At 40.7% G+C, this 18860-nt stretch overlaps 1 protein-coding gene across 1 annotated transcript; it reads left to right on the top strand.

Moving 5' to 3' along the window:
- The first annotated feature begins 2153 nt into the window (after positions 1-2153).
- Positions 2154-10410, top strand: LOC147309100 (uncharacterized). The gene is made up of 8 exons (XM_086271475.1): positions 2154-4185; positions 4262-4390; positions 5722-5820; positions 6661-6836; positions 7058-7221; positions 7326-7515; positions 7609-7801; positions 8022-10410. The coding sequence occupies exons 1-8, from the start codon at positions 4179-4181 to the stop codon at positions 10274-10276; spliced, it is 3213 nt and encodes a 1070-aa protein (XP_086127601.1). The 5' UTR covers positions 2154-4178; the 3' UTR covers positions 10277-10410.
- The last annotated feature ends 8450 nt before the right edge of the window (positions 10411-18860 follow it).

Genomic DNA, 18860 nt, shown 5'->3' with positions numbered 1-18860 from the left:
TTTCTTAAAATAGCATGTTTTCTCAATTTAATTAGCCGATTGCTCATTTTGAAAAATGCACCATTTTTACCTCCTGGTAACTACTTTGTTTGCTGCTTAGCGACATTTAAAGAAAAAAAATCTGTATTTTTACTGGCATCACTTCCTGACATCAGTGAATGTCCTCCAGCTTTAAGTTGGTCTTTAGTTCCTAAATGGAAATTAGAGCATCTTTAAATGCAGTATAATGTAGCATATACATAGCAGAGAGAACCAGAATCTCAAGACTGGCTTTGATTCAGATGTAGCAGTTACAATGTGCTGAGTCCTGCGTTGTGAAAGTGTGCTGATCATGGAGCACTTATGCTTGCCATGGTCAAATTTGTGACATTCATTTGGGCAACCAACAGAAATGCAGAATAACAGGAAGAAGGTGCATATAGTACAAATAAAGACCATAAGTGGCCACACACAAAAAATGGTTAAACATCAATAGAAAATCCTCACTTTGAAAGCAAATAGTAATTATTATGTAAAACAATGCATCTTTTCAGTTGCAGTCACTCTAGACATCAGTGATACTTATACTTAGAATTAAGATAAACAAAACAAACAACGAAAAAACTAAGACAAAGTTTAAGGCTCTATTTCCAAGTCAGACATGACATCTGTTCCTCTCAGGTAACAGCCAGCTCTACTGAGCATGCTTCAGAGACGGCCAGGTAACCTGAGCTAGACCCACTCATATACACGGTACGTGTTGCAGCACTACAGCAACCAGTAAATGATGGCTCTACAGCAGACAAGCACTACAGGTCATTCTGATGGATCATGTGAGTGGAGTGCACCATATCAGGAGCAGGGTTAAAACACTTGGTTAGGAACAGGTAAGGAACCTGCTAATGTTTTTAATGGATTTCTATGATGACGATCTGACAATGATCTTTTTTAAAATTAATATTTAGATGTTCAGATTAAGAAACCAAGCTGTAGTAGATGACACTGGAATAAAGGTATACAATTTGGTATTTGGTAAATACCAAATTGTAATTGGGTCACTAATAAGCTCTGTTAAAAGCATATTTTCCAAATGTTGTAACTGTCTAGTGAGTTGCCGTGACGATGGTGGGTCAAACTTATCCAAGGAGTCAGTCAACTAATAAGATGGGAAAAGTTTGAACTGGACTGAAACCTAATATCCCATGGTTAACATGTGTGTACCCTGACCATCACACTATCATAAGGCCTGGCGTGCTTCAGTGAAAGTCTCACTAATGTAGTTTCCAGGCAAGTTCGTAGTTTCTTCCCAGCACTTCATTAACCAGTGCAGTTCATCAGGAAATCTAGGCTATATTACCAGCTGGTAATGCCATTTTCAACTTAAACCAGCATGAGGTTGGCTTTACCTCAGGAGGTAGAGCAAGTTAGGTACTAATTGTGACTTCCTAATAATGTACTAACTAATCCAAAGGTCAGTGGTTTGATCCCTGATTGTTTCAGTCTGCATGGTCAAATATCCTGGATAAGATACTAAACCCCAAATTGTGTTTGTTGAAGTGTGACTGTTGGATAGAAAGATGGTAAACAGTGCTTGTATGAATGGGTGAATGAGACATAGACTAGAAAAGTGCCACATAAGAACGAATCCATTCAGTATTACCACTGAAGCTATGTTTGGCTGCTCCCTTTAATCATAAGGAGCCACCACAGCAGGTAGCTGTTTTGACTTGGCTGATTTTTGTTCCTCACACAAACCCAAAGAGATCTGTGTGCCTCCTCGGGATTGAACTGAGGGACCTTCAGACTGTTTTGTGAATGTATGAACCACTACGCTGTGACGTTGCTCAGTGATGTTTTACTAACAGCAGGCAGAAAATCTCTAAAGCAGATATTCTAGAAGCTGAACATCCTTAAAACAAAATAACACATCGACTTCAGGAGGCACAGACAGGCTCACTGCCCTCTCATTATAAATGGAGAATGAGTGGAATCTGTCTCCACCTTCAGGTTTCAGGGCGATCACATCTCCGCTGATCAAGTGCAGCAGCAGCTACACTTCCTCCTGAGGAAGAATAACATGGACCAGAAGCTGCTGCTGCTACTGTTCCTCAGTGTAGAGCAAGCTCTCCTACTGTGTGTTCTGATGTCTTATTATTTATATTTTGTTCCTGCACAGTAGATGTGGAGCATCCACAATTTCATTTTTTATGTACAAGGACAATAAAGGGCAGTTCTATTCTGTTCCACTACAAATGTATATTTGTCCTGGTCCTAGGTTCTTGCGTTTACTTATTATTACTGTTATTCTGTGCCTGAAGATTTAGATTACTATCTGATGATTGACTTTCTATCATACTGTTAATTCTGAGTGTCAGTTCTTGTTGTATTGTGTGAAGTCTGTTGGCTGTTTAGTTTCTATGAAATTTTGGCTACAAGTCTAGATTGCTTTACTGTTATGGTGTTCGGTCTGAGTTCTTTGTTTTCTGTCTCATCCACATGTGTCTTGTCAAGAGACAACAAAGAGACACAAAACAGCTTTAAAGAAATACAGTACACAAAAAAGAGATGCACCACAAAACAACTTTTTTTTTTGGCTGCTCCCTTTAAGTGTTGTCACAGCCGATCATCTGCCTCCATCTAACCCTATCCTCTATCAACAATTTCTGTTCCCCTTCACTACATCCATAAACTTTTTCAGAGGTCTTCCTCGTTTCCTCCTGCCTGGCATTTCCATCTTCAACATCCTTTGTCTAATATATCCACTTCCAACTCGAGTTTCTAACTCTGTCCCCAAACTGCTCACCCTGAGCTGTCCCTCTGATGATGTCCATCCTGGTCACTCTGTCACTTGCACGTCAGCCTCTTGTCTTTTTCTTAGAGCTACTGCCTCCAAACCCTGCATCATAGTAGGTCTCACTACTGTCTTGTAAACCTTCCCTTTCTTGCTGCTATCCTTTTGACACAAATCCCCCTGACACCATCTCCACCTACTCCACTCTGCCTACACTCTCTTCTTCACCTCTTGTGTACTGTCTGTTGCTGTGGATAGTTGACCCCAGATATTTAAAGTTGTCTACCCTCACTCCTCTATTCCTAGGAGCTTCACTGTTACACCTGTCTCCCAGGTGTCTACTGTCTCTTCAGTAGTATTAAGACGAACTATAATGTCAGTTAAAACAGTTCCCTACAAAAGAAAGCTATGCAAAAGAACAACAGTGTCGAGACTCACAAAAATGGGGCAACATGACAGAGACAAAAGAGATTAACGTGACACACAAAGATGCATGAAATGACAACAAAGAGACTTGATGTGATGAAAAACAGACACAAAACAACTACCAAGAAATTCAAAATCACTATGTAAAAATGCACGAGATCAGAGTGCAGCTGTACATTTACAACAGTGAAAAAAGAGCTTAGTGAAGATGGAAGCTCCACATTGAGTTCAGTGTTAATAAAACATAATGCTTAAATAGCTCTTAAATCAGGTTTAAGTGGTGCTTAGACATTATTGTTTCAACCAGCAGTGCTGTCTGCGCTAGGAATAAACTGCAAAATGCGTTTCTTGTATAGGAGATAAAAGTCTGCCGGGTTGAAATATAATTGCACTCTGTAATGAATGTGTTGTCTTGCTGGTCAATCTGATGAGCCATTCTGCTTTATGGTTATTGTGGAGTAGCTTACATTTGTTTATCACCAGAGAAAAGTCCATTAGTAAAAGAGCTTCAGCAGAAACATGATAGGCCTCATTTGGCTACAATGTCGAGCTGTTATCCATCAGTCAGCCTCCTCTGGGGACAAACTCTATCTCCCCAGTGCTGCCTAACACACAAGTACACATGGTGATGCATTACCATTTAGCTTTATTTGTTTGCTTAGCAACAGAGAGCAAACGTGTACTTGGTGATTATTTTCAGTCTGTGAAAACACCTATGAAGACGTCTGTATGTGTTTTATTCATGATGTCACTCATTCGTCTGCAGTACTTGTGTGTTGTTCTTTTCAGGAAGCTGCAGGCTAAGGTCCACACTCAGCCATGCAGGTCTGACTACACAAGATGGGTGATTATGGTGTTTTTACAGTGATACAATTACGTCTTTTTGTAGGACAAACGGATGATAATGGCGATACGGATAAAGCTGTATCAGGTTACGACCCTGTGGAAGAGAGGCCTCATCATCACTGCACTGTAACACAACATGTACAGTGAGTAGTACACATGGTTTTCTTGCATCGCAGAGGCCCACTGCAGGCAGTTAAGATTATGCAAATTTCTTTTCAGATATTTTGCTGATGTTGTTGCTGCTAGTCATCAGCGCCCAGCGCATGTCCCAAGTCCCGTTGTGTCCTGCTTCCTGTATGGTTTGTTCTGAGGATGCTGTCATCTGCCAAAGACTGACTAAAATTATAGGTAAAAAAAATATGCCCTCTATAACTGAAAGCTGAGCCTAAATAAGTGCATAGTCCTACTGTACGGTAGTCATATGAAAAACGTTATTTGTCAGTATTCAGAGCTGAAGACAGCAAAACACGAGAGAAAAGGAACTAACAAAATAAAGGAGAAAGTAACTAAACAGGTAAACACTGAACACAGACATGAAGGATTAACAATCGAATAAGAGGGTACTGGGATATGGAGGACTGGGAGAGTTACGTTACACTGAAATAAAGCATTTCATGCTTTAATAATCAATTGTAAATTAATAAAATAATTTGCTAATTACTTTTTGATTATGTTTGTTTTGTTTGTTTTTTAAAAAAAATATCCATTATATGGTAATTTAATGGACAAAAACACAAGGAAGTTTGATTAGTTTCCAAGTTTATTTGTGAAAGCAGACATTAGCTTACTAAAAACGGTAGAATTAAACCCGATTCTTTGATCCCTTTGATAGAACAGAGAAAACCCGACTCAGAGTGGTCAAAACATTTATAATTCTTTATTCAATCATCTTCCGGAAGAGAGAGCCCTGCACAGCCCATAGCCAGCTGCAGAATCTCTAACATTAGAAGCTCAGCCTGTGTCTCATATAGTGTTATTTTGGTACTTCACACGTCACACAGTTTCAATACAAACAACTCCTTATATGTCAGTAGCTTCCTCTTTTTCTGTCTAACTTCCTCTATTTATTAATATGCGTGTACAGCTGCACACGGACTTCCTGTTTTTCAGTCTGGCTGAGCACTTAGTTTGTGAGTCAAAAGTGCCCTTGGTTTACAAGCCTTCATTACTAAAATACATAAAACCATATAATCAGCAAATAAGCATTAAGAATATATATATATATATTTATTTATTTCTTAACAGTAGCTAGCTAGTACCCCCATATCACAAACTAACACAAGCCTACAAGGGTAGGGCTACCTGGAGTGATGCTAATGTTACGTGCTACTTTCGTGTTACCTTCCGCAATTCGTAATTCATAATACTAATTTGCAAATGGATTGACTAATACATATTTTATTGCACAATGCATTATAAAATGACAAAATGTAATAATAATAAAATCAATCCTTAAAGCTCAAAGAAACACAAAAGCCAGTATTGCAAAATATAAACTAAAGAAAACCAACAGAATTTGACATTACTAAAAACTGTCATATATTACACTTTTTTATAAGCTTATGATGTAGCATAATGCAAAATGTACCACTTTAATGTGGTACATTTACTTCTTATGTATGTAACCGAAAGGCACTAATATGCTGATGATGTTGTGTGTTTTTGTATGCCTTGACCAGTTGCTCCGAATACCACACAGGCTCTGCTGCTAACAGAAGGCTCAATTTCTACAGTTCCGCCTGCCTCACTGTCTGAGCTGAGCAACATTACAGTCATTGGTGAGTAAACTGGTGAGTTCTGAGAATTGCAAAACAGCAACAATAGTGGTAAGACAAGTTGATTCTGTTCACGGGGGGCATGTTCTGATATGTTCTGATTTAGGACCTGGGTGGCTTGGGGATAGAAGCTCCTCTTGAGTCTCTCTGTTCTTGCCCGTATGGTATGGAACCTTCTGCCTGATTGCAGAAGTTTGAACAGTTTATTGAAGGATGGGACGGGTCCTTCAAAGTAAAGCAAAGTTAGTTTAACCCTGGAGAACCCATGGGGTCAGATCCGACACCACTGGTTTACTAGGGAACCCATGGGGTCAAATTTGACCCCATGGGTTCTCCAGGGTTAAATAGTGAATCAAAAAGCAGCCACAATGGTCAAGAGGGGTATTTGAAGGTAGCAAGCAAAAGCTTCTAATGCAGCTTTTCATATTCATTCTATGATAAATTTTGCCTCTCAAATTTACAAAAAATAAAGACTCGAGACTAACTACACACAAGCAAGGCAATTAGTCTTGCTTGTGTTACATGTTCCCTCTTAGTACAGCCTTTAACTTTTGATCCATAGAGGTCAGTGTGCCAAACCCTTTTGCTAGATGAAATAGAGTTACTTTTAAAACTTTGACCCACTAAACTTCAGAAGAAAGTCCTCTGCACCATAAAAATACTGCAAAGCAATGGCAGATGACAGACAGAAAAAGAACAAAAGAAGGGAAATTGTCCTTTTCTTTTTTTAGAAACAATAGCATAGCCAGGCAACAGGACATCTTTCACTTTTTAGATGCATTAAAACATTTAGACTCCCGGTTTTATAGTGTTCAAATGTATTTCTCCCTGCTGATCATCCAGGTTTGAGTCATAACAACATCTCAGAACTTGGTAAAGAGTCCTTCAGAAATCTGCCCTTCCTCCGCACATTACTGCTGGACCACAACCTCCTGAACAGTGAGTCTCTACAGGGTGGAGCTCTGATGAATCTAACCCAGCTACAGGTCCTTACCTTGGGCCATAATATCATTAGCACGGTAGGTACCTTTGCTGGGGAAAATGCTACTATTTGCAACAGTAGCATATATAAAGATAACCTTTATATAAAACATAGACAGTAAAACCAAATACTATGTGCAGATGGTAGTAGATGTTTATCGTCTTCCACAACGTTTCTTGTGCATTTAAAGAACATACAGCATTTTAAGTTTTGGGACTAAATACATGAAGTAAGAATCAACTCTGTGTTGCTGTGTAGATCCAGGGTGGCTGGTTTAAAGGTGCCAAGGCTCTGCAGAGTCTTACACTGGAGGGAAACCTGCTCACCAGTTTAGATTCTCGTTCCTTCCCTCTAAATGACCTCAGAGAACTCAGGAATCTGGATCTGTCAGATAATCTGATTGAGCATGTGGAGAGAAACAGGTAAGAAGTTAATATTACAATGTTTATTTATTTCCTTCCTTTAAAAGAAATAAAGGACCTTCACCAAACCTAATGTAATATATATATAACCCTCTGTGTCTTAGTTTCCGTGGCTTGGTGAGCCTGACGACTCTGGATCTTTCCAGAAACCGCCTGAGTTCTGCTCCTGTGGATGCTTTTTCTTACCTCACCTGGCTGACAAATCTCAACCTGGACCTCAACTCATGGAACTGCTCCTGTCAGCTGCTGGAGCTCGCCGACTTCCTGTCCACCTTCATCCAACAACCTGACAAGGTACAGGAACTCCCCCCACTAAACCTACGTCCACTCACCAGTACAACCTGAACTGACTTAAATCTTTTCTCTTTCTATTTGTGCTGATCTCAGATCCTCTACAATGGCCGTAGGATGGTTTGTGCGAGCGCTGACAACCCAGCTGTAACCACAGTGCTGGAGCTGACCGATGCCAATTGTGTCCCGTCCAATCAGAACATCACAGTGCATATAGAGCCAAGAGCCAGCGTAACGCCTCAGTTGTATGCTCGAGATCTAGCCATCACTGCAGTCATCTGCTTTATTGGTGAGAATGATAAACAACACAGGATAAAAGAACAATGATTTAACTCTTAGACGTTAATGAAAGAATAAGAAAAGAGGAGTATTAGATGGAGAATCATAAGCACAGAACACCCAGCTGAAGCAACACAGTTCTAAATGATCAACATTCGAAAATAAAAACAGGAGAAAAATACACTGCAGAACCTTTAATACCCAATCATACTCATTCTCCTGTGCTTCAGGTGGCGTTGGCTTGACTCTGCTGATAGTTCTGATTTACTATCAAGTGTCTCGAAAGAAAAAAATGAAAGAAAGTAAAAGACTGAAAGAGCAAGAAGGAGGAAGCAGCAGCACAGCTAACCACCGTGTTAATCACCTCGATGTTAGAGAGAGGAGGAGGGATGTTTTCTTGCAAGAAAACAGCAGGCAGCAGTGGAACAAGGACGCCGTGACTTTGGACACATGGGCAAATGAACCCAGAGACCAGTTTAGATTTAGAACTGATGAGAACGGTGGCTGTTTCAGCTGTGCTGACTGCAGCAGTGATGCACCACAGCTGAACCCAATGAGAAGAGAAAACAGGATGAATGGAGGGATTGAGGCAGAGGTGGACAGAGAAAGGAGAAAAATAAGAAGGATACCCGACGAGGAGGAGAAAAGGACAGAAGTTCAGCATAGAATCTTGAACAGAGACACCCCTAACAAGTCTGTTTTTCAAGAAAATACAAATTCATCTTCTTATCCACAGAGTGAAGCCTTTAATCAGAGAGCAGAGATCCTGCCAGCCCGGAAGAACGGCAGAAATGTGAACAATCACAGGACACACGCAGAAGTAAAGATTAAAGGATATGAGAGTTTACGCTGTGAAAGTTGTCACAGGACATACAGAGCAGAGCAGGACATGAGACAACGGAAGATTGGGACCAATCCAGGAGACTTTGCTTTCCCTAATGGCTTCTCTTCTCAGTACAGGCTGAATGAAAGCGGAAGGAATGCTCATAACCACTCTGACATGATGAAGAACACAGAGTTGAGAAAAGTAATCAGAAATGTGTCGTTTGATCTGCAGAGTTCAAGAACCCTGGAGGAAGGAAACAGTCAAATTGAGGACAAGAGAGAGGAGGACGTAATAAGAGACAAAAGAAAGAGAAGAGAAAAGAGGCAGAAAGTTCAGTCCAGCCGGTTGGTGAAGGTCAAACTAAACTTGAATCCACTAAGAAAAAGCAAAGTCCATCCAAGGAAGAAAAATGAGCAGGGTCCTTTGGAGAAAAGCAGCTCCAAGAAAAGCAAAGAAAAAAGAAAGGATGGAAAAGAACGTGAGGAGAAGGAAGAAAAAGGAAAGTCTAGCAAGAAAAAAATTGGAAAATCCTCCAAGATTGAGACATCGGCTGAGGTTGGAATCAAGGAAGAAGAGGTCGGAGGAGAGGAAGGACAGAAAAGCCAAACACCCTCTGAAAAAACAACTTCCAAAAGTGATAACAATGACCAGAAAAGTACAGAAGACAGTAGATACCCAGAGAACAACCAGTCTGTGCAAAGCAGCAGTGCTGCTGACCAATCAGGGTCCACTATTGTTAGTGGACATGGGCAAAGTCTGCTGGGTAATAAGTATCAAGGAACTGGCCTGACTCTGGGTAGTGCTCAGCATTCGTCTACCAACCTCTCACTGCTTGGCTCAGCTGGCTCACAGCTAAGCGGCAGCAGCCTCTCTCTTCCAGGGGGGAACTTTCTGCTCAGCACCTTGGCCTCAGGATCAAATTTGCTGTTCCCCAGAGGTCCAGCTCCTAGTATAGCATTCAGTGGGCCTAACGTGGCTCCAAGCAGTGCTCCAGACATGCTTATTAGAGAAGCTGCAGGGGGAGTTCTGTCTGCTGCTAACCCTTTACATGCAAGTGCAACACCTCAGACCGGAGGAGCTCCCTTGAACTTAGCAGCAAACCCAGGTGTTAATCCTGCAGTTGTCCAGTCCCCCTCTCAGAGCCAAATGCTTCCTGACAGTGCTCCTCTTGTAGCCATGCCAAAACCTGAACTAGTGCAGGGACAAGTCATTCAGAATGCAGGACTGCATGAGCTATCTGTTGAACCTCAAACATCCATGACCAAAGAGAACCTCCCTGCCTCGCAGGATTGTATGTCTGAGGTTGCCCCCAAAAGACTCGAACCAGCGAGCACAGTGGAGAATATATCAATTAGTAACAGTCAGGCAGAGACTGGGAATGTATCTGTTGGTACAATAGCTGATATATCAGTAGGGGGTGTGGCTCAAACTGAGGTGCCTGCAGTGGAAAGGTCTGGAGCCAGCATGCAGGAGGCAGGCGTATCAGGTGTGCCCGGTATATCCACAGAGAGTGAATCCTCCACAGCAGCTGCTCTGCTGCAGCAAGAGTACCTGCCTGAGGAAGGAGGCTCCCCTTCCCTCAGGAGGAAGCTGAGACTGGTGCTTCCTGAGAAGACATCCAGCCGTCCTCTCACTGCTCTGGAGAGGAAAATACGTTAGAAGCTAACTCAGTATTTAAACTACTTTTTATCTGAGTAAAAGGAGCTAATGTTACTACTGAATCATTTTGAGATTTAGAGGATTTCATATTGTTTATTTTTTATCAATTAGTATTTTTGCATTTTAAAATCATTCATGGCCTTTGAAGCAGCATTTGAATAAAATTACATCACATGAAAACCATTTAGTGGCTTTGCTGCAGCTTTCTGTCGTTCCTCACAATCTTCATCTACAGATGGTATTTCCTTGTGTGTTGTGACAGTATAGTTAAAAATGACGACATTTATTCGTGGACATGAAGCACAGTTTCATGTAAGGCGGAGCTGTTGCTTAGTTCAGCTGCTAACTTACAACAGCCATTCACACATTTGAGGTTATAATTGCTCGAGTAGTACAGTAAGTTCTACGGTAAATACAGTAGTGAAATAAAGACAACATCTTTCAGTGATCTGAGGACTAAAACACTGTAACTTTGACCTTTATGCAGATTGCAGCAGGTTTCTGGGGTTTTGGTGTGCATGCAGGATTGGGTTTCAGTTTTGGCCCTAGGGTGGCTGTTTGCAGAGGATTAGGTTTCCTGGTCACACTGCAGAGCTCTACATGCTACCTACACAGGGGTCCATTTACTGTCTGAGCTTTCCTCCTCCCGTGAGTCACTGTGATACATTATACTGTCGAACGTCACTATCTTGTTAATGTTGTTCATGGATATGATCACAGAGAAGGTGTCTGTGGTCCTGATTCTTAGACGGCATTGCATTTCTAAGAACAATAACTTTATTTGTATATCTGTTTTTAAAACACACAGTTTAAAAAAAAGTGCTTCACAGATTGGATAGAAGCACGTGTTAATAATAAGTGTACATTTAAACACACAAATACTTACATTAACTGCTGCATGCACACTTCAACACACATATAAGAAGAATGAGAGCCAAAAATTAAAGATGAGGGTAAAGGTAACTTATAAAAACACTTTTTTAATACAAACCAAACATTGAGCTGACCTGATAAGGCAGAGGAGGGCTGTTCCGAAGTTTTGGAGCTCCAACCTAAAAATTGTGGTCACAAAAAATTCATTTCACTTCAGTTTTATTTATATAGTACCAAAGAGAAAAAATGGCAACAATCAAACAACCCCCTCTGAGCAAGCACTTGGTGATAGCGGGGAGAAAAAAAACTCCTTTTTAAAAAGAAGAAATCAGACTCAGGGAGGGGCAGCTTTGGGTGAGGAAAAGAAGACAGGGCAAAAGACATACTGTGGAATAATATCTAACGATTAAATGCAGAGTGGTGAATAAACACACAATGAATTAAAACAAAGTGAGTGAAGAAAGCCTAGACCTAGTGCAGTTTAAGTAAGGGAAGATTCAGGGTTACCTAATACAGTATAAGCTTCATCAAAAAGGAAAGTTTGATCTTAGAAGTAGATCCAAACTAGGAGCTGGTTCCACACAGCGCTGCTTCCCATTATACTTAAAAACCCAGAGCGGGAACCACAAGTAAGCCTGTAGTCTGTTAGCAAAGTGGGGTGATATGGTACTATGAGGTCTTTAAGATAAGATGGGGCCTGATTATTAGATTAACACGGAGCCAATGAAGAGAAGTTATCATGGGACAACTATCTTTCTAGTCCGTGTCAGTACACTTGTTGTAGCACTTTGGATCAATTGAAAGCTTTTCTGGGAGTTTATAGGACACCCTGATAATAATGAACTAGAGTAGTCCAGCTTAGAAGTAATAAATACAATTAGTAGCATTTTAGCATCTGTTGTTTGTAATGTGTTTGTAATTTTAGAGATACTGCAAAATGCAAGAAAGCAGTCCTACATATTTGCTTAATTCAAAGGTATTGAAAGACAAAAACCTCAAAGATTTCTCACAGTGTTTCTGGAGGCCAAGTAATGCCACCCAGAGTAAGTATTTGGTTTCTAAGATTTCTAGGGCTGAGTACAAATACCTCAGTTTGATCTGAATTTAGGAGCAGCTTGTTAATTTGTAACACACCTAGATGGAGAAAGATTTTTACAAAGGTAAGGACTTTTCAGCAAGCAAACTTTATAAACAGGCTATAAAAAGCCTATTTTAATGTCCTAATTCTTTGTAGAGCTTTCAAAACAGATATTGGATTGATATATGATGTGTTGCTGAATTATATATATTGCATAAAAACATACTACTACTACAAAGTTTGGTATGGTTTTGTACAGGCTAAACTGGTTAGCTGGCAGTAGCAGTGTAGTTTGCAGTGATGCACTATGGTGGGCTGATGCATAGCATGCTGTGGTGTTTAATGTAATCATTACATCAAGAGTAAAACATGTATATTTGAGGTCATGATGCTGATTAGATTCACTCACAGACTCCCTTTCATACTAGCTTCCTTAGTGTCCAGGGGATGGAAATCAGCCATAGAGCTTGTGAAACATCGGCTTATATGTTGTTGAATTCAGTGGGGTTGATCCTCAAAACACAGTGAATATCAGAGTAGCAGCACAGGCCAGCTGATTGCAGCCTTACACAAAGGAAAATTGACTGAAAGTCACAAAACAACTCATGAAACATTTTTCTATGCATGTCTTCTCTCCCAGCTGCACCACAACACCTGACTTTAGGGCTCCCCCTTAGGGATACACCCTGGACAGGTTGCCAGGATGTTGCAGCATATAACTATATAATGTATAAGTAACATGAAGCTATGCACCAATAGATTTTTTTTTTCTTCAAAAATCATCTCTTTTCTTACATTGGTCTGTTTCCCATTACATCCCATGTAACTCTTTTACTTTCCAAAAGTAGAGTAACACACTGCAGCCCCCCCCCCCCCCCAAACCCCCCCCCCTACCATTCAACATATTTCTAGTTGTATGCACACTATTTTATTCACTCCATTACTTCACAGCTAAATCTGGTGCTTTTCCAACAAAATCAGCTTAGATGACGTGACGATGATGGATTTAGGGATAGTGTAATAACACCGGGAAATGTATGACATATAAGAAGTGGTTGCAGTCCTTGCCTGTGGTTGTTAGGGGGCAGTGTGTACCTGCACACACAAACGGAGGCACCCTTTCAGCAGCTGCACTTTTGATTTATGACTCACTTTGGAGACATAATTATAACAGAGGGGAAAATACCTAATTTGCTAGAGTTAGGGGCCTGAGTATTGAATTTGAACTCATTTTACCAAAAAGACAAAGGCTGACAGGAGAGAATGAAACCATTTAACATTTGATATGATCTTCTAAAATATCAAAATGTCAAATGTACACAGGTTTATATTCTGTGGAGGGGGAGGTTTCCCTCAGTATAAAGGTTTAACACTTATGATAGACCAAAGATGGTTTTGTGGGCAAAAATTATTCTTTTTCAAGGTACCAAAACAGATCTGGACTGGACTCCAGATACCCCCCAAACAGGTAACCTGTTTGGTTTTCTCTTCACCACTTTCTCTCTTTAGAAACCATGATGGCTTCGCCATAGAGTACAGAATAAGTCCAGAACAAATCAAAAACCCAGAACACTACCACAGTAAAACGCTATACAAATACAGGCCATTTACCATTTACAGTAAGTGCAATGATCTAGCAACAACTGAGGACCTAGTAGCAGGAGAGTAATCAAATTGCACTCAGGTAGATCATTACTTAACTGTTTCCAGGTGCATCAACAAGGAAGGTAGGAGAGCCAGCAAGACCTTGCCGCTGAAACAAACAAGCAGAGTTACAACAAACACACATGCACACCACAGAAGAGAGAAGCGTTCGAGCATAAGGTGGAGAAACGGTAGAAAACGATGGTAAACACAGGAGGACAAGGAGACCATGACGTACCCCCTACCCCACCCCTCAACAATAAGAGGCTCCAGATGACCTAACCTGGCTTGTTGGAATGCCTACGTTGAAAATCTCTAACCAAGGAGGCATCCTTGACTGTGGAACCAAAGTCCTCTCCTCTGGCAGATATCCTTTCCAATCAACTATCCGGTCTTTAAGTGATGACATGACAAATCCTGCTTCCGGGCCCAAACTACCCTGTGTTTAATAAGGCCTTTGTGTTTTTAATATGTTTTAATGCTTTGTATCTTGTTCTATTTAATCTCAACAGTGATCACAGTCAGTGATCACTGTCGGCCTCTCTCGGTTTTTATTACCTCTATTCATTTTAAAGCTCAGTTTTTAAAATCTTATGATGTAACTACAGCCCATGCAGCAGTATATTAATGACTAACCTCGTATTGTGGATGGATTATCTCAGTTGTTCTCGTGACTCAAGTTCGGTCCGTTTACAGCATCCTGTCATGCGATTGCATTTGTTTGTAACCATCGGGAACCCTCGCGTTAACTTTTATCGGGTGGGAAAAAGTTAGCGTTCATCCTCCAGCTTCACTGTTTTAATTATGCTAACATAGCTGTGTCACTAGCGATCATGTACTAGCTAGCCTAACTTCAGTAACTCTACAAATGTCACTGCTGTTTACTTTACTGTCTTCATTTATGTTGAAAGTGATAGCAGAGCTACAGTATACGTCTTAATTTGTTTCGAAAATCCCTCAGTCAGAACATGGTATATTATATTTAGATGGAAACTAGCGAGCTAACTATATTTTGTTGTTCAGTTGCTGTGAGAGGGCAACTCTTGGCCCAATCAAAACTGAAGTTGGGGAAACCGTCCTTTGAGAGTGTTAAATGCTTTTGATGGGCTGCAGCATTCCATGACTCGTGAGAGGTAGGGCAAGTCTACCGAAATCTCTGAACTTCCAGTAAGTTAGGAAACCCTATGAAGTGTTGCAACTGTTTGACTTGTGGGGTCTGGCCACTCCATCACTGCTTGAACCTTGGCTGAGTACACCTTGACCTTCAACATGAAACTTCAATTTTTTACCCTTAACATAGTGTCTGCTCTCACGTAATCTTTGGAGTACCTGATAAACATGGCGTTAATGGTCCAAAATAGTGTGAGACAAGATGGGAATATTATCCAGACAGATTAGTATGGAGCGGTTGAGGAACTCTCAAGGCACATCATTCACCAACACCTGGATAACAGCTGGAGCATTGGTAAATCCGATGGTCCTTGAAGTGACCCAAATGAGTTAAATGTTGTCTTCCAGTATTTTCCTTCCTTGACGTGGACCAGGTGGTAGGAAGTCTAACCTTGGAAAGACAGTGGCTCCTTGCAATATTTTAAAACAGTTGGAAAAGATAAAAGAGATTTTTCTTTTAACAGTGATCTGGTTCAGACCTTGGAAATTAATGCCGAAGAAGAGTCTTGTCAAGTTGATACAGAGTTTTGTCTTGAAGGCCGGATGATACATACCAGCAGCAAGGGAGTAATGGATATATTTTCCCATTACATCATGTCCTGGTGTGATGAGGCTGTGGCGATAATTCGTGGGGAGCAGTTTACCAAATCTTTAAGGAAAACTTTCTCCAAATCATGATATTCTGCAGGATTGATTGAAAGATATGTAGAATCTGTGCTGGAGGATGCAGCACACTCAAACCTGGAGGGGAAGCAGACTGTAGACAAAATTCATGGCAATGAAGGCTCTACCCAATAATCTTATTTGAATCCCAGTTAATTTTGGGGGGTCACAACCTTTCAGCCAAGTGTGACTCAGAACAAGCAGCCTACCAGGAGCATTAAAAATCTATAAACTGATATACCTTTGGCAAATACTTTTGGCAATATAATTATTGCCAAAAGTATTTGCTCATCTGCCTTCACATGAGCATATGAACTTCAGTGACATCCCATTTTAATCCATAGGGTTTGATATGATGTTGGCCAACCTTTTGCAGCTTCAACACTTCTGGGAAGGCTTTTCACAAGGTTTAGGAAGTAATTTTTATGGGTTTATGGGAATTTTTGACCATTCTTCCAGAAGCACATTTGTGAGGTCAGACACTGATGTTGGACAAGAAGAACTGAGGTGGATTGAGGTCAGGACTGAGGCCAGTGAGGTGCTTCTACACCGAACTCACTCATCCATGTGTTTATGGACTTTGCTTCATGCACTCGTTCAGAGTCATGTTGGCACAGGAAGGGGCCATCCCTAAAGTGTTCCCACAAATTTCACAGCATGAAATTATCCAAAATAATATGGTATGCTGAAACATTAAGAGTCCCTTCATTGGAAATATGAAACTCCTACAACAACTCCTGAAAAACAGTCCCACACACCTCACCCCTCCAACAAACTTTACAGTTGGCACAATGCAGTCAGAGTAGTGCTGTTCCCCTGGCAAAAACCAAACCATCGGATTGCCAGATGAAGAAGTGTGATTTTTCACGCAGAGAACACATCTGCACTGCTCTAGACCACTGGCAGCGTGCTTTACACCACTTTATCTATGCTTTGCATTGCGCATGGTGATATAAGGCTGCTGCTTGGTGATGCAGCTGCTCTGCCATGGAAACTCATTCCATAAAGCTCTCTATGCACGGTTCTTGAGCTAACCTGAAGGCCACATGAAGTTTGGAGGACCTACCACTTTGTTGGTAGGCCACAAACAGTTGACTGTGGAATATATGGTAGTGAGGAAGTTTCAGGGCTGGTCTTGTTTTGTTGTTGGCATCCTGTCACGATACCACAGTGGAATTCACTGAGCTCCTGAGAGCGACTCATTCTTTCACAAAAGTTTGTAGAGACAATTTGCATGCTAGGTGCTTGATTTTTATACACCTGTGGTCATGAAATGATTGGAACACCTGAAATCAATGATTTAGTTGAGTGAGTGATGTTTGGCAATACCCATCTGAGTACAATGGATCCATCTAGACACAAGACAGCTTTAGGTGACAATGTATCGATATTTGTCCACTGGGGAAGACTTCAGGTGACAGAAGAGATATTTTTGTTGAGACAACCTACAACAAAGCCTGGTGACGGTGCTGCAGACATACAGACGGTGCTGTGCTTTTTTGGAAACCGAATTTCCCAGAGGAACCCACTCGAGGGATTAATAAAGTTTTATCTTATCTTATCTTATCTCTTATATGGACAGGCACTTGGGGGAGGTAGGCAGAGCAGGGAAACTGGATGCAAGCGATAATAGTAAAAAAAAAAGACAATGAGACAGGCGAAGAAATAAAACTAAACTTAAGACATTAAAGACAAGACTATATCAAAATAAAACAGGAAGTGACTAAACTTAACTAAAAAGGGAAATGCAGACACATATATGCAAACTCTAGAAGTGTGACTAAATTATAACAGGACCTAAGGACTCCAAATATTCAGTAACATGGATATAATAAAATTATGAACACTAAAAAAAGAATACAGCCTAAAAGGCTCAAAACCACAGTCAGATCCAGGTCATGACAAAAAGTCCACAGCAAAAACAGCTCTAATCAGGAACCAAGGAACCTGAACATCAGTCCAACAATTTAGCAACAACGAGGGATTTTTTTCAGCCTTAAGTAGCAGGTAATTATTGATTAGATTGCACATAGGTGGGTACCTACCAAACTGTTTGCAGATGCGCCAACAAGGAAGGAAGGCGAGCTAGCAAGACCTCACCTCTGAAACACACAGAGTAACACCAAACTCCTCCGCACCCACACCAACAGAGGAGAAAGAAAGAAAGCAGAAGGTGGAGAAATAGGTAGAAAAGGTATGCCAATGCAGAAGGACAAGAAAACCGTAATATTCTTATTACATATGAGCAATCCAAAAACAGTAAGATAAGACTATTGTGCAGTAACTTCACCCTGTGCTGCCACCTTGTACACCTTGGTACAAATGTAACTGTGTCTGCAAGCATCTACATGAAATGCAAATGTTGAATGCAAGAGAAGTAATGTCTAGTGGGCTCCGTTGTGGCTCTGACTCTTCCCACACCCATGGTAGATGTTCCCACGCACATGTATAGAAATAGTTTAACAAAAATAGCACGAAATAAATAAAATATGAAGCATATGGTAAGTTCAGTAAGAAAGATCTGCAATCACTCATCTTCCTGCTTTTCTGTTCTTTACATGACTACTGCTTTACCACACTGTTCATCTCAATGCTGATATCATAACTCTAGTCCAATCATTTTCTCACCTGCCTTTTTTTAAGCCAATCAGCCTCCACTTTGCATGGTTTAAATCTTTCCTCTACATCTATTTTAGCTTGTTATCATTAAAGAGTAGATAGAAAAAAATGGATGTAGAAACCAGGACATCATGAAGTGCCAAAAACTGCAGTTCCTCATCTGGCCACATGAGGCTGGCACCATGTGTGAGTCATACTCCCATAACTTTATAGCATTAAAAAGCCCGTTTACAACCTGGTACAAAATGTGCTTTAGTGTTTAAATGTAGATTTTCTTGTGGCTTAATGTTAAAGCCCACACCTCAATTAAAGCCAAATAACTGGATTCCTACAGAACATTTAAAAACAAAATAAGCTTTTATACTTCACTTTTGATGAGCACTAATTGCACTTATCCATGTTTATGCTAATTATGAATTTGCTCTCATACAGTTTGCTAAACACGCTTGCACTTAGCCCTTCATTCTGTTGCACCACTGTGAACAATTCTTGGCTCCAAACACCACCAACAACATGCTGGACTTGAAAACTAATTGG

The sequence above is a fragment of the Aulonocara sp. 'chitande type north' Nkhata Bay genome, linkage group LG18 (assembly GCF_057382095.1).
Source record: "Aulonocara sp. 'chitande type north' Nkhata Bay isolate Kocher_YH1m ecotype deep benthic linkage group LG18, A_spYH_male_GT1.1, whole genome shotgun sequence".
Lineage (NCBI taxonomy): Eukaryota > Metazoa > Chordata > Actinopteri > Cichliformes > Cichlidae > Aulonocara > Aulonocara sp. 'chitande type north' Nkhata Bay.
The sequence above is the reverse complement of the archived record's forward strand: the minus strand, read 5'-3'. Positions and strand labels throughout refer to the sequence as shown.

What these genes read in the sequence shown, in the direction of transcription:
- LOC147309100 (XM_086271475.1), top strand. An exon ending in GAGCATGTGGAGAGAAACAG is followed by an intron (nt 7,222 to 7,325) that starts GTAAGAAGTTAA and finishes TCTGTGTCTTAG; the next exon opens with TTTCCGTGGCTTGGTGAGCC. An exon ending in TGCAGTCATCTGCTTTATTG is followed by an intron (nt 7,802 to 8,021) that starts GTGAGAATGATA and finishes CCTGTGCTTCAG; the next exon opens with GTGGCGTTGGCTTGACTCTG.